The sequence below is a fragment of the Xyrauchen texanus genome, chromosome 40, assembly GCF_025860055.1.
Source record: "Xyrauchen texanus isolate HMW12.3.18 chromosome 40, RBS_HiC_50CHRs, whole genome shotgun sequence".
NCBI lineage: Eukaryota > Metazoa > Chordata > Actinopteri > Cypriniformes > Catostomidae > Xyrauchen > Xyrauchen texanus.
This window is the reverse complement of record NC_068315.1, coordinates 28,167,719-28,182,607: the sequence shown is the minus strand read 5'-3', so window position 1 is coordinate 28,182,607 and position 14,889 is coordinate 28,167,719. Positions and strand designations below refer to the sequence as shown.

General features: G+C 40.1%; 1 protein-coding gene across 4 annotated transcripts in view; it reads right to left on the bottom strand.

Moving 5' to 3' along the window:
• The window catches only part of LOC127633668 (angiotensin-converting enzyme-like), a 70,664-nt gene that overhangs the window by 4,274 nt on the left and 51,501 nt on the right, over positions 1–14,889 (bottom strand). For 3 of the 4 annotated variants that reach the window (XM_052112905.1, XM_052112906.1, XM_052112907.1), the window contains exons 22-25: positions 14,261–14,405; positions 11,752–11,850; positions 8,266–8,388; positions 7,985–8,172 (exon numbers count right to left, since the gene is read on the bottom strand). In XM_052112905.1, coding sequence (XP_051968865.1) covers positions 7,985–8,172; positions 8,266–8,388; positions 11,752–11,850; positions 14,261–14,405 — 555 coding nt within the window. Of the gene's footprint in view, positions 1–2,053; positions 2,201–7,984; positions 8,173–8,265; positions 8,389–11,751; positions 11,851–14,260; positions 14,406–14,889 lie in introns of all 4 variants that reach the window. The other variant, XM_052112909.1, reaches the window with a different exon arrangement.

The following is a 14,889-nucleotide window of genomic DNA, read 5'->3' as shown; positions in this document are numbered from 1 at the left end:
GTCCAAAAGCCAGGCGACGTGGCAGAGGAATATATTCGCAGTCTCCACGAGCTAGCAAACACATGTGACTTTGGTGCCACTAAGGATGAGAATATACATGACAGGCTCGTGATAGGGATTCTGGACAGAAAGTTATAAGAAAAGCTCCAGTTAATGCCTGATTTGACTCTCAGTAACGCCATAGAGCTTGTGAGGCAATCTGAACAAGTCCGAGGACATGTCAGTGAACAGGCTTCTAACATCAGTGCACAGATCAGTGAAGTGGCTGGCGCTAGGCGGAAAACTCATTATAATGAAAGAGGAAAACAGTACCAAGCCACAAAACGAAGCCAGTCTGAGCAAATCTTTGAGTGGAAGTGTAAAAGGTGTGGAAGGAATCATGGAAAAGGGGAAATGTGTCCAGCTAAATGTGCTGAATGTCGCAAATGCAGAAAGAAGGGTCACTTTGCTGCAGTTTGTAGAACTCGAGAAGTCCACGATGTTAGCAAACCACCAGAGGGCAGCATTGCAACACTTCCTGGGTGAGCTAACTCAAATTAATGATAAAAGTGGTGCATGGATAGTGACACTTCCGATTAAAGGCACAGACATCGACTTTAAAATCGATACTGGCGCAGACATCAGCATTATCAGCATCAGACTACCCACAAGGATAGGCAGTACAAGTTTACTGTATTTGTGGTGGCTGGTTCCAATGTAAATAATCTCCTTGGACACAACGCAGCTATAGAAATGGGTTTAGTCAAGAGGCTAGAAGAGCTTCAACCCATTATTTCATCTGAACTGGGACTGGTAAAGACTAAACCTATAAAAATCTGCCTGAAAGATGATGTTGTACAATACAGTGTGCCCAATGCAAGCTGGGTGTCCGTGCCTTTGCTTCAAAAGGTTAAATCGGAATTAGAAAGGATGGTATAATGTGGCATTATAGAAGAGATTACTGAGCCTACAGAGTGGTGCGCTCCTATGGTGGCCGTTCCAAAGAAGACGGGGCAGATTCGAATATGTGTTGATCTCAAACAACTTAATAAAGCAGTAAAGAGGGAGAAATATGTGCCATCAACAATTGATGATATTCTTCCAAAACTAGCACATGCTCAGGTTTTCTCACTTCTTGATGCAGCTAGTGGCTTCTGGCAGTTGCCACTAGATAAAGACTGTGCTAAATTAACAACTTTCATAACTCCTTTTGGAAGATATTTCTTCCGCAGGCTACCCTTCGGTATCACCAGTGCACCTGACATTTTCCAGCAGGAGATGTCTGCAATCCTCAAAGACTTGGACGGAGTTGCAGTCTTCATGGATGACATCTTGGTATGTAGCAATACCTCTGAGGAACATGAGCAGAGATTACAGAGAGCTCTGGAAGCCACTGGAAGCGGGTCTCCAGCTAAACACAGAGAAGTGTCTGCTGCGCCAGAGTCAACTCAGGTACTTAGGACATATCATAGATAAAGACGGCATACGGCCAGACATATCCAAGGTTGAGGCCATAACTCACCTTGAAAAGCCATGTAATATCTCAGACCTAAGAAGAATGCTAGAAATGATTCATTACTTAGGCAGGTATGTCCCTCATCTCTCAATGGTAACTAGACCACTCAACGAGTTTCTGAAAAAAGACACAATTTGGTGCTGGGGAGCTGCGCAAGATGAGGCATTCAGAATGGTGAAGTGTTTAATCACAGAGGCTCCTGTCTTAGCATTTTATGATGTTACAAAGCCCACATTAGTCAGTGCAGATGCTAGCAGTTATGCCCTGGGGGGTTTGCTGCAGAACCATGATGGAAAGCTGAAACCGGTGGCCTACTGCTCAAGGGTGATGAACAATGCTGAGAAAAGGTACGTGCAGATTGAAAAGGAGTGCCTGGCATCTGTGTGGCCTGTGAGAAATTTTCAAGATATTTGTATGGGCTGGAAAGTTTTACCCTACAAACTGATCACAAACCACTCATTCCATTAATCAATGCCAAAGACCTTGATTCAGTTCCGCTGAGATGCCAAAGACTGCTGCTACGCATGATGCACTACAATCCAGTTGCACAGTATGTACCTGGTAAGCAGCTGGTAGTTGCTGACACACTTTAACGGCACCCTCAGACAGCTATTTCATCTGATGTTTTTGAATTAGTGCAGGAAGTAGAAGCTTTTGAGGAAGCAGTCAAAGGTGCATGGCCGATTTCTGCAACAAAGCTGGAATCTGTGAAAGGACAAACTGAGTTAGACCCTGAACTACAGATGGTGAAACAGTACGTGAATGTCGGCTGGCCCAGGTATGCATCTGATGTCCCCAACGCTGTGAAATCATTTTTCAGTGCAAGTCATCACTTGTCAATCTCACAAAATCTAGTTTTATAAGATGACAGGATTGTAATTCCTCAAAATATGCAGCCTGACATACTTCATAGGTTGCACAATGGTCACCAAGGCATAGTGAAATGCAGGGAGAGAGCAAAAATGAGTGTGTGGTGGCCTGGCATTGGTAAGGAGATTCAGCAGTTAGTTAATAGCTGCATGGAATGTCAAGAGTCAAAACCTACTCAAAAGAAAGAGCCATTCATAACCACTCCATTACCAGAACATCCTTGGGAGAGAGTTGCTGCTGATATCTGTGAAGTGAACAAGCAGCATTACTTAGTGGCAGTCGACTATTTTTCTAGATACATAGATGTAGCTCATCTTCAGAATCTGTCAGGTGAAACAAAACGCGCATGTCTAAAGAACATATTTGCATGATGGGGCTGTCCCAATGTTCTCTTTACTGATAATGGACCAGAGTTCAGTGGATCTGCTTTCAAAGACTTTGCTAAAGACTATGATTTTCAACATATTACTTCGAGTCCCCGTTATGCCCAGTCAAATGGAGAAGCTGAAAGGGCAGACGACTCATGATGGGCAGACGAATCAGAACAACAGTTCCCACACTGGAGTCACACCTGCAACCAGCATGGCCTGATTTGAGAAAAGTGAGAAAGGCGGATGTAAAGGTCAAACAGAACTACAGCAGGTACTACAACAAAAAGAATAGTGTCAGAACATTGCCTGAACTTTCACCAGGAACTGTAGTTGCTATTAAGCTAGATGATGAAAGAGGGTGGAATTGGTCTGGAACTGTCCTTAAGAAAAGTGACACCCCACGGTATAACTTAATCCAATCCGATACAGGAATATTTCGTTGAAATCGTCGACACTTAATGCCCATACCTGGTGATAATGATTCAGCATCTGCTCAGGTACGAAACACACCTGTACAGGTCGAACAACCTGGTCAGAATGTACCTGTGACAACTTCCCCTGATAATGCTCCAGACATTCTAGTGCAGGAAGAACAACCTGGACAAAACTTACCAGAGTTCAATTCCAGTCATGCTACTAGCAGTTCACCACCAAAAGTGAAAACAATGTCTGGTAGAATCGTTAAACCCCCAGAGAGATACAGAGACTTTTGTAATTAATATATACAAACACAAATTCACTAATGAGGACTTTGTGTTGTATGTTAATCAAAGTGAAGAAAATAAGTATGTTCATTGACATACTGTTGAATTGTAAATTTGTGTATTGATCATTGAGAGAATGTTAAGAAAAAGTTGTATCAACTGTTGGTTAACAGTTTTATACATGTTACAAGGTTCAATTAAGTATTAGTAGGTTAAACAAACATTAATATCTAAAGTGTACTGTGTTAAGTAACTCAAAAGGAGGGGTGATGTCATGTAATGAGTAAGTAACCCTATGGGGGAGCTGTGGTGCTCAACTATTGGTAGAGACGAGCTAGGCGTTAAACTGAAGAGTTACATGTCACCTGTGTAGAGCAAGCTGTTTCGGAATAAAACCTCAGACATTTAATGAAACAGTCCTGTTCTTTGAACATCACAGAGCTTGGATGGTTTCATGCACTCATTGGAGAGAATCTCTTGACAGAGAACACACTGGGGTCTCTTGACTACCTTCTTTAACATACAGGTAAAACCAAACGTAATGTAAGATTTGTTATATTTTCTAGTTTTTTTGTTTAGCGTTCGCCAAGTCAGATTGACACGAACTGCTTGCAGGAGCGCGATTTATTCAAAAATCGATCCATCATTTGTAGAGCATGTAAAAATGCCACTAATTGCTCCGTTCACCTTACTATAAGTACAGAACGTAAATAGTGCAGAGTATTTTGGGATATATTTCTGCGGACCGCAGTTTGAAAACCCCTGGGCTAACACATTTCACTCAAGACGTAACAGTACTTTAATTAATTCTGTTTCAGTTCATTGGACTGAAATTCTACATTGGAAAAAAAATCGTTGGTTTACCTTAATTAATTTGTGTCCACACAAAAAAATGTGTTTTCTTGATATGAAATTCAAATGTAGGCTTTACTCAAATGCCACTGACTGTTAACAAAACCCTGTCCTCAGCCTAACCTTAAGCTCCACTTGACTCCACAATGGCAATCTCAAAAAAAGATCCAACATGACAGAAATGACTCTAAATCACAACAAATTAGAACATTAAACACTCGAAAGTCCCCTACTTCTTTCATTTGCATAGAAATACATTTAAATAACACATAATTAAAAAATGGACTTGTTCAGTCCCATGAAAAACAAGCTGGGAACTGGAAATGCTTTGCCCGGTTTCAGCAATACATTGATGCAACAAATATTATTCATATAGTCCCAAAACAATTGGATTAAGTCAAAAAAGGTTTATTTGAGATAATTAAATTAAGTTGAGACAAAATGCAAAAAAATTGTGTAGAATTAGCTTATTTATTTTAAATTAAGTTATTTGAACAAGCAGCAAAAATCACTAAGTGCACACCAGCCATTAGCATTCTGAATCAATTTGAACTTTTATAGCAATGTGAGCATAGCGCATTTTGATGACTGTGTTGAATATCACCTTGAAGTTATGAAATATAATTAAGTTAATTTTGAGTTTACTGTTTTATATTTTCAAAAGAGCTGCTTTCCTGAGAAATGGATCGATTATCTGGTGTCATCGGAGAGGGAATTAGCTGCTACCCTTTAGTGACCACGGCAGACCTGGAGCACGGCTGTGAAAAGTTGGAAGACTTGGAGAATCATAACCCGGCGAAACAACATCCAAATTGTTGGAATTCCTGAGGATGAAGAAGGCAGAGATATGTTGAAATTCCTAGATGAGCTCTTTCCGAGTCTGTGTGACATAACAGGCCATAAGCTGGAAATCGAGCGAGCTCAGAGAGTTCTGGCTCGGAGATCTGTGGAGGGGGACAGGCCCCGATTAATTCTGGCCAAATTTCTCCGATCATTCGATAAAAATCTCATGTTACTTGAGGCGAGAAGAAAGGCTTTCTTGGAAGAACCACAGCATTTTCTTGTTTCCAGACTTTGCATTCGACAAGAGAGAAATGTGATCAATTCAAGGAATGGAAGAAACTCACTATCCATCAACGGAAAGTCATTTTTGCACTGATGTTCTCAGCCAAATTGAGAATAGATACTAAGGATGCCCACAGCAAGAATGTCCTGACACACAATCCATTTTTTCTAATGTGTCAAAATGTCAGATGTTAATATGAGTAGACTGTCTCTCTCCACGTGGAAGGTTAATGGGTTGGGGCACCCATAAAAAGAAGGAAGCTTATTTATTTTCTTAAACATAAGAAATATGATATAGTGTTTCTTCAAGAAACACATCTTTCCCCACAGGAAGCTGAAAAATTAGGGAAGCTATGGGGTGTATATGTTTTCTTTAGTACTGGCTGAAGGAACAGCAGTGGAGTCATTACATTGATAAGCATCTACGATTCAAATGTCTCAAACGGATTAAAGATAAATTAGGAGGAGTCATTATTATTTTAGCAGAAATTCAGGGGCAAAGGCTGATCTTGGCTAATATTTACGCACCTAATGCTGATAATCAGGGCTTTTTTATAGATCTTGAAGCAAGATTTTATAGAGCTTGTTGCAAGCCACTGGCACCCCTCATGATATAATATTGGGAGGAGACTTTAATCTTTTGATGGACTCAGTCCTTGATCATAGTGAAGCAAATGTGTGTAAGCCCCCTAGAGCAACATTGACGCTTCACAGGATGTGTAAAAATATTCTTCTTACAGATATTTTCAGACGTTTGAACCCATCTGGAAGGGACTATGTTCTAGATTGTTAGATTGTCTAGACTGGTAAGTTTATAGGTGTTGCCACATACGCTGAAAAATAAATCATATAGCTGCCGTTTTAATGTATCCCTTGTGCAAAATCCTGAACTCCAACAAATGCTAAAGGCTGAAATCAGTGTCTATATAGAGACCAACTGGTCCTCAGTATCCTCTGTGGTCTTGGTTGGGAGGCACTTAATGCGGTTCTCAGGGGTTGGATCATACAGTATGCCTCATTCATCAAAAAATACAAAGCAGGAGAACTCATGGAGATGGAAGGGAATATTAAAAGTGCTGAGGCAGATCTGAAATGCCAAATGTCACCTGATGGCCTCAGAGAATTGACCTGAATGAAATACAGATATAATACTATCTTGTCGTAGAAGGTGGAATTTTGGCTATTCAGGGCAAGACATATTTTGAGTCAGGGGACAAAGCAGTGAAGCTTTTGACTAGATTTATAATGTAGAGAGAGTCTTTTTCAACCATTCCCTCAGTGAAATCTGCTGGTGGTGAAATATTTACCTCAGCCATTGATATTATAATACTGCTTATAAAGAATTCTATGTTGATCTCTATAGTTCCACGTCTTCGTCTACTGATGAAGACATTAGAAAATTTGTGGAACCATTAGAACTCCCTAAATTGACAAATGAGCAAAACAATTATCTTGATTCTCAGATAAACTTGATGGAGCTTGGCAAGGTAATTAAGGCCTTGCCTACTGGCAAGTGTATACAGAATCATTAAAGAAAGGAAAGCTACCACCAACCATGACACAAGCCTGGATCAGTCTGATTCTTAAAAAGTATAAAGATCCAAGCGAGTGTAAGAGTTACTATCCAATTTACCTGATCCAGCTTGACGTAAAAATACTGTCAAAAATTCTGGCTAACTGATTAAGTAAAGTTATGACATCTCTTATACATATAGATCAGGTGGTGTTTATTCAGGGCCGCAGCTCTTCTGATAAAATTAGGCATTTATCAATATTGTATGGTCAGTGGTGAATGATCAGACTCTAGTCACGACCATCTCACTTGACACCAAAAAGGCATTTGATATGGTAGAATGGGATTATCTTTTTTGGAAATGTACGGATTCGGGAAAACCTTTATTGGATGGTGTAAGTTACTTTATAGACTCCCGGTAGCGGCGGTACAAACAAATTGATTAATTTCAGATTATTTTACTCTGGATAGGGACACCCGACAGGGTTGCACTTTTTCCCTATTATTGTTCTGACTTGCCCTGGATCCATTAGCAGCCATGATAAGTAGGGAAGATGATTTTCCAGGGGTGGTGGCGGGAGGTGTGGCGCATAAGCTTTTGCTTTACAAATATGATATTTTATTATTAGTTTCCAACCCCATCATATCTATAACTTGCCTCCTTAGAATTATTAATTCCTTTTCTAAGTTCTCAGGATACAGAGTCAATTGGTCTAAATCTGAAGCTTTGGCTCTGACAATGTACTGCCCAGGTCCACATTCAAGGTTGATAATGGCAGCATCCTAGTTACACTGAAAAATAAAATGGATAGCAACATGTTTCTATAAGCAGGTGCTGTCTCAGGTGCCTGGATAACTAGTCTGCTACATCCTCCACAACCACTCAGAACCGACCTGAGAATTGTGCTGTGTAAAATACATTCAGTACAGATTTTGGGGCATTTGATCAATTACCTGATTGCGTAATCCCTTCAAAGAATCGGGTGCTAAAAGAATGCAGACAGTATGTGCAAATAAACAAGGCTATTAGTGAATGAAATTCATTCTTAGTGAATTCCTCGCTCTGTGTTTAGAAACGGTCCAAACATAGAGTTTATAAAAACTCCACACTTACTTTTGTATGGCGTCCAGTCATACTCTGGCCATCCCAGGATGTCACCATTCTTTTTGTTCTCCTGTTCCAGCCATTCAATGAGTGGTTGGAAGTACTCCATCAGTGGCTGGACAGACATTTTGGGTTGGCCAGTAATCATAGTCATTGCCTCTGGCCAGGGTTTACTGAAGCCCATCTTCATTGCATTGCTAAAGGGGAAGGACAAACCTTTTTACTCCTCTTTGTCCTCTTTGTGCTTGTATATAATTGAAACAGTCTGAGTTTGCCAGTGATTTACTGACCCCAGGAGCGTCCCTGCTTCTTTGGACTTGTAGATGTCACAGTTGTGGAGTGGTGCTGGCTGACCGGCGGCTTCACACAGGGCCTTGTGGAACTGGAACTGGATTACAAAACTCACAAAGTACCTATTGGAGCCAAAGCAAATAAACAATCAAATAAAAGTCTCAATTGGCTATTTCATATGTTGAGTAAAAAGCAAGGTGCTGATATTTTCAGAAACATTTTGAAAATCCACTTATGTTTTTACTGCATGAGATAAGAGTATGTGCCCTAATTAAATACAGTATATACATTTAAGGGGCATCACTCCAGCATGTTTATTGTGTTTATTTAGAGTCCCATAAACACCCTACACCAACCCATACCCCAAAACCTAAACCCTAAATTCCCTAACAAAAATGAACTGTGGTTTTACTCCAGTAACCACAGGATCACCATAGTATTTTGTAGTAAAATCATAGTAACCGCAAAATTATTAACTGTAATTATTACTCTATGTGGCCGTGGTGCCTGGGCCGGCCTGCTGGAGGTGCGGAGACCCGGACCACTTCCGGGATCAGTGTCCGCTGATGGAGGTGGGGACGGTGGTGCGGGTCTGTCCCAAAGGCTGCCCCCGATCGGGCTGGAGCGTACCGTATTCTGGTAAGGATCCAGGGGGGTACATACCAAGCATTGTTGGATACCGGCTGTAACCAGACCACCATCCACCAACGCTTGGTTCAACCCGGGGCTTTGGGCTCAGCTAAACGGGTGAGGGTGAGGTGTGTGCATGGGGATGTTCACAAGTATCCCATGGTGACTTTGGCGATCAAATTCCAGGGAGGAAAACATAGTGTGGAGGCAGCGGTTAGTTCCCGCCTCAACCATCCGCTAATCTTGGGTACTGATTGGCCGAATTTTAGAAATGTATTAGAGGGAGTTTGTGTGGATGGGTCCTGCATGAAAGTGAAGAGATGTGTGATGTGCGATGCTTTGGCGGGGGAGGCGGAGCAGGGGCCATCCTCGGCTGCTCCGAATGATGAGGGAATTCCCAGAGGGGGACTTACCCTTGGAGCAGTCGCGAGATGAAACCCTTAAGCACGCTTTTGACCAAGTGAGAGTAATTGATGGTCAACAACTCCGGCCGGGCGTCACCATTTCAAATCCATATTTATGTTATTAAAAATTCGGTTATTAAAGATCAGTTGTACAGAGTGACGCAGGACGCTCAAACAAAGGAGGAGGTGACACAATCGTTGATTCCATGGAGCCGCCGGGAAATGGTTTTCCCGGCGGCTCACTATAATCCTATGGCCGGTCACCTAGGGGAAAGGAAGACACTTGTCCGTCTAATAGCCCATTTCTATTGGCCGGGCATTGGCGGCGACGGCAATCTTACCTTTGAAGCCGACGCTGTTTCCCGTGTCTTCCTTAGTGGAAAAGCTTCACACTCTAGTAAAACCATGGTTTATTTTACACGGATCAAACCTCTCTCAATTCCCCGTCCTTCATTGTGACCAAATCAATTAACGTTTATTCTCATTTTTATTTATTATAAGTAGTATTAAAGGGTTAGTTCACCCAAACATGCCTCATAATTCTCTAATAATTTACTCACCCTCATGCCATCCCAGATGCGTATGACTTTTTTCTTCTACTGAACACAAGTAAAAGAATATCTCAGCTCTGTAGATCTATACACGCAAATGAATGGTAGCAAGAACACTGAAGCTACAAAAAGCAAATAAAGGCAACATTAAATAATCCATAAGACTCCCATGAGTGAATAAATGTCATCTTTCGTGATCCAGTCCATTTTGGATTGAAACAGACAAAAATGTAAGTACTTTTTCACTATAAATCTTGACAACAGTCTCCTTGGTGATCCTGATTTTAAGCTCAATGACACTTCCTATAGTACTATCTAGCACTCTGCACATCCATCAAGTTTGGAAGTGTAATAAAGCTTGAAATAATGATCGTGCCTTGAGATTGGACTGGATCATTTTAGAAGACATTGATTAAACTACTGGAGTCTAATGGATTACTTTAATGTTTTCTTTATCAGCATTTTGGATCGTCAAATGTCTGGCTACCATTTACTTGCACTGAAATGACCTACAGAGCTGAAATATTATATATCTAAAAAGAAAATGTTGTGTTCTGCAGAAGAAAGAAAGTCATACACATCTGGGTGGCATTAAGGTGAGTAAATGATGAAAGAATTTTCATTTTCATTTTGGGGTGAACTAACCCTTTGAAGGAAATAGTGCAACATAATCACATTGGAAGTTAGCATGTTGTTCACTATAGTTCAGGTAACCTAGGATTGACTAGGGTTTTTTCTCCACTGATAGTTAGGTTTAGATTTGGAGCTTTGGGGGGTAGAGTTTATAAAATATGCATTCCTCTTCACTGAATTACATCTTGACAACTCAATTTACAACTTGCTTTTGGCACTCCTTCATGGACATTTCACCCAGATACACCCAACAACACTTACCTTTTGGTTGTTTAGAATTTTGGTAAGCACAGACTGATTTTAGCGAAACAAAAGTCAGCATACTGTTTCCAGTTCACTGTGAAATCAGTCTATATATTAATAGTGGTGACAGGAAACAGGATGGAAAAAAAAGGCATAAGGTGGATTCAAACCCAGGTCTTCCACACAAAAAATATCACATCCATACTGTTGTTACACCCCACGCCACTGTAGCAAAACATTTGAATTTTCTATGTTGCCACCAGACCATAGGAGTGCAAATAACCACGCTGTGTGGCAGGTGCTATTAAAATCAGCCTGATTTCACAGTGAAATTGGAAAGAGTATGACAACTTTTCTTTAGCAAAAATCAGTATATGCTTATCTTAATTTAAAACACTGCCCCCAGTGACCAAGGCGGGAAGTGTTGTAGGGCACGTTTGAATTGTGAAGCGAGTTCCTTTAAACTGTACATGATGTAATACAGTGAAGAGGAATGTATATTTTATGGACTCTACCCCCAACCCAAACCTAAACCTAACCATTAGTGGAGACAAAATTAAAGGTTAGGGGAAAAGTGCAACCTCTGAATCATACTCGTTACTGAATAAGAGAACGCGTCGGCATACTGTACCTGATCCTAGGGTACCAGAAGTTTCAGAAACAGTTTGCTAACTTCCTGTGTGATTATGTAGTGCAAAATATTGCAACAAAAAAATTTAATCTTGGCTGCATCTCAAAATCCTGTGAGCTGACTCAATGTCTAATACATGGGCAATTGTCACCATAAACAGCATTTTAATCTAAGCAGAACCTCAGGAGTGACTGATTTTAAATGCTCTTCATAGGTTGCACTTTCGTTCAGCGTCACTTTTACATGGCATGTGATGTGAATAACCCTCTGTTTGCCTTGACTTATGCTCACAAAGGAATCCACCATATACATGAAGGATATATGTGATATTAACTCCAGTTTTAGGCATAACCGAAGATATGTGCATCAACTGATCAACAAATGGTTATCTACCTGACGTATGGCACATTAGCTGGGATGTGGAACTTTGCACCAGGGTCAAAGTCTTCTTCAGTGCGGGGTACAGGTGGACACAATCCCTGGTACTTCATTCTAAAAAGGCGACACAGTGATATCATTTCAATAAATGCAGCTCTGGTTAGAGGTTGCACATTACACATTTTACATGTTAATTACATGTTAATTAACTAGCATAGATCAATAACAATATGAGCTAGATTTTACATTTGTGAAAATGTGAGAGGTACTTTTTTGGGCAACAAAATCACTACAAGGGTGTGGTTGCAAGAGAGTTGTTAGGTCATTGCTAAGGTGATTGTGTGGTTACTAGAGTGTTACTAAGTAGTTGCTAATGTGTTCTGTGATGTTGCTAAGGACACCTTTGGTAGTAAATATGGGGTTCTTTGGGGACATTTCCTACTGTGTTGCTAGGCAGTTGCTAGGGTGGTTGGAAAAGTGTTTTGGATTGTTATTAGAGCATTACTTTATCTTAAGTGTTTTATGGTGTTCTGGGTGGTTGCTACAGTAGGCTGTTGCTAGGCAATTACTTGCCTAAGACAGCATCTCTAAATAAAAACTCACAAAACTTTGTGACTCGAAGGTAACCCTCTCATGTCAACATTTACGTGCATGCGCTTTCCTGCGCTAGTCTTTCAGCGTATTAATGATGCCGAGCATTAAATACTTTAAGTCTCCAAGTATAAGTCATGCTGAGCTGATGAATGCATTTGTGTGTGTAGCACTGTATAAAGTTTTGTTCTTTTTGTTGTGTTGTTTGTACAACTGGTAGTGTTAATCCTGTTCAGTTTCAGTAATGTTAGAATGTTAAAGATATATCATGTCTTAGTTGCTGTTATGGTCTTTTTATTACACTTACAGTCTTTGTTACCTGTTTTAAATAGCTTTAGATTATGATAAAAGCATGTATTATTATTATGATCACATGTGCCATTGAAATCACATATGCATGCCATGTTTCTAGGGTATAGTATTGTTTTGACAGAAGTTCATGTTAAGGAACATATAACTTTAAATTTGTTGGTTGGGTGGCTTGTACTTTCTCCACCACGTGTAGGGGGATTTGGGAACATTGCCAGTTCTTGAGAAGAAGACCATTTAATTCTTGTGTTTTAAAATAAGTGGTGATCTGGTGCTACAATGTGTCATTTTGGATGTTATAATGAGTGCGCGTAATCTCGGATTATATAAAAAAAACATTTTAAATCACTCTTTTCATCAATGACAATATTACTACCACTAGACCAAGCTCTTAGTAGCAGAACCAACTGATGTATTTTACCACAAGCTAACAATATCCCACAACAGACAGTAGCATATTTAGAACTGAATTTATCACATTAATTATGTGACATATTTGTTTATTTATTTTTAAATATTAAAAGTAATTAGTGGGTAGCACTGGCACCTCACAGCAAGAAGGTCCCGGGTTTGAGTACCGGCTCAAGTGGGTCTTTCTGTGTGGAGTTTGCATGTTCTCCCTGTGTTCATGTGGGTTTCCCCCACAGTCCAAAAGACATGCAAGTTTATTGGAGACCCTAAAGTGCGCGTAGAGTGTGTATGTCTGTGTGTGTTGACGTGTTAGATGTTAGTGAAGAGCTGCAGAAAACCTTTGAAAACCTTTGGCAACAATGGACACTTTGCCGCAAGTTTGACAAAAAGCTAATTTTGTATGTGAAAATAAATATTAGTATTACACTGTTTTTATTCGCACATCCTTTCACAAACAGTTTGCGCTGTACAGTAAGGAGACGGGGTCCCATTCGATATTACATGGTGATATGAGATCATCGTTATAATTGGCCTCATTTCTGTTACAGCAATTATACTTTGGAGATTAAATTAACAGCCATTTGCTATCAGAGTTTGTGCAATTGATCCGTGAAGATTTCAAATCTACCAACAGAAGCTGTGGGGCAAATGGGTCTTAATAGAGCAGATGCAATAACAATGACAGTGATTCATGAAATAATGAATGGCAAATCATGAGTTTGTCCTGGTCCACATATACTGGTGGAAAATTAAAGAAACCCAACTCTTAACTTTTAGATATGGGGTGTTTTAGGGGGCAGTGGTGGCTCAGTGGTTGAGGCTCAGGGTTACTGACCAGAAGGTCAAGCCCCAGCACCATCAAGATGCCACTGTTGGGCCCTTGAGCAAGACACTTAACTCCAGGTTGCTCCAGGGCGATTGTCCCTGTAATAAGTGCACTGTAAGTCGCTTTGGATAAAAGCGTCTGCCAAATGCATAAATGTAAATGTAAATGTGTTTTAACACAACAAACAGAACTTTTTGGGCACTTTCAGTTCAGTTTGAGTGAAATGCTTATTGAAAGCAGTTCTTTCCTAGGGTGCCAAAGGAATCCGGAAGTGCTGCCGCAGAGCATTTGTTGTAAACAGTAACTTCATCAATATGGTCAAAACCAAATTGGCACTTGTTTATCTCAAAAACCCCCAAGGCTATGAAGTATTAACAGAATTGTCACCTCAGGTTCCACCACTCTTTGTTGTATTCTGAGCTTGAGATCCGGCCATCAAATACTTTCCACCTCCACTGGTCCATCAGATAGCCAAAAGGTAGGAAGGCAATCTTATCCAAGGCAATGTTCATGAGGAAGTTGATGGTGCTCTCTACAGACCAGTGAAGACCAATTAGTAATCAACATGTAGCATATGTTTTTTTGCACATTTTGAAAGGATTTTTAAAGTCAACTAGAAATGATATACACAACTCATTTAACTTCTGATATGTGACACATTTTTGAGGATACTAAAAAGAAAACTCTAGGACAGGACTTGATTTCATCCATTGGGAATTGATTGGATCATCAAAAATTTGGATGTATTGTAGAATGGAGCCAGGTGGTTGAAGTGAAAGATTTGAAAAGTAAAAGGCATTTGTGACATCAGCGAACAATGAAAGGAAGAGCAGTTTAATTCATTTTGATTTAACATTTATTTATTTATTTGGAATAACGTGCACAGATTAATCGTACTCCAAGAATATGTGTTTTAAGAAAGTAAATAGGGTTAATTTTGATTTAATGTTGACTTTAAAATGGCATTAGCCCAATAAAGATAAATATATGTATAATAACAATATTATTATTACAAG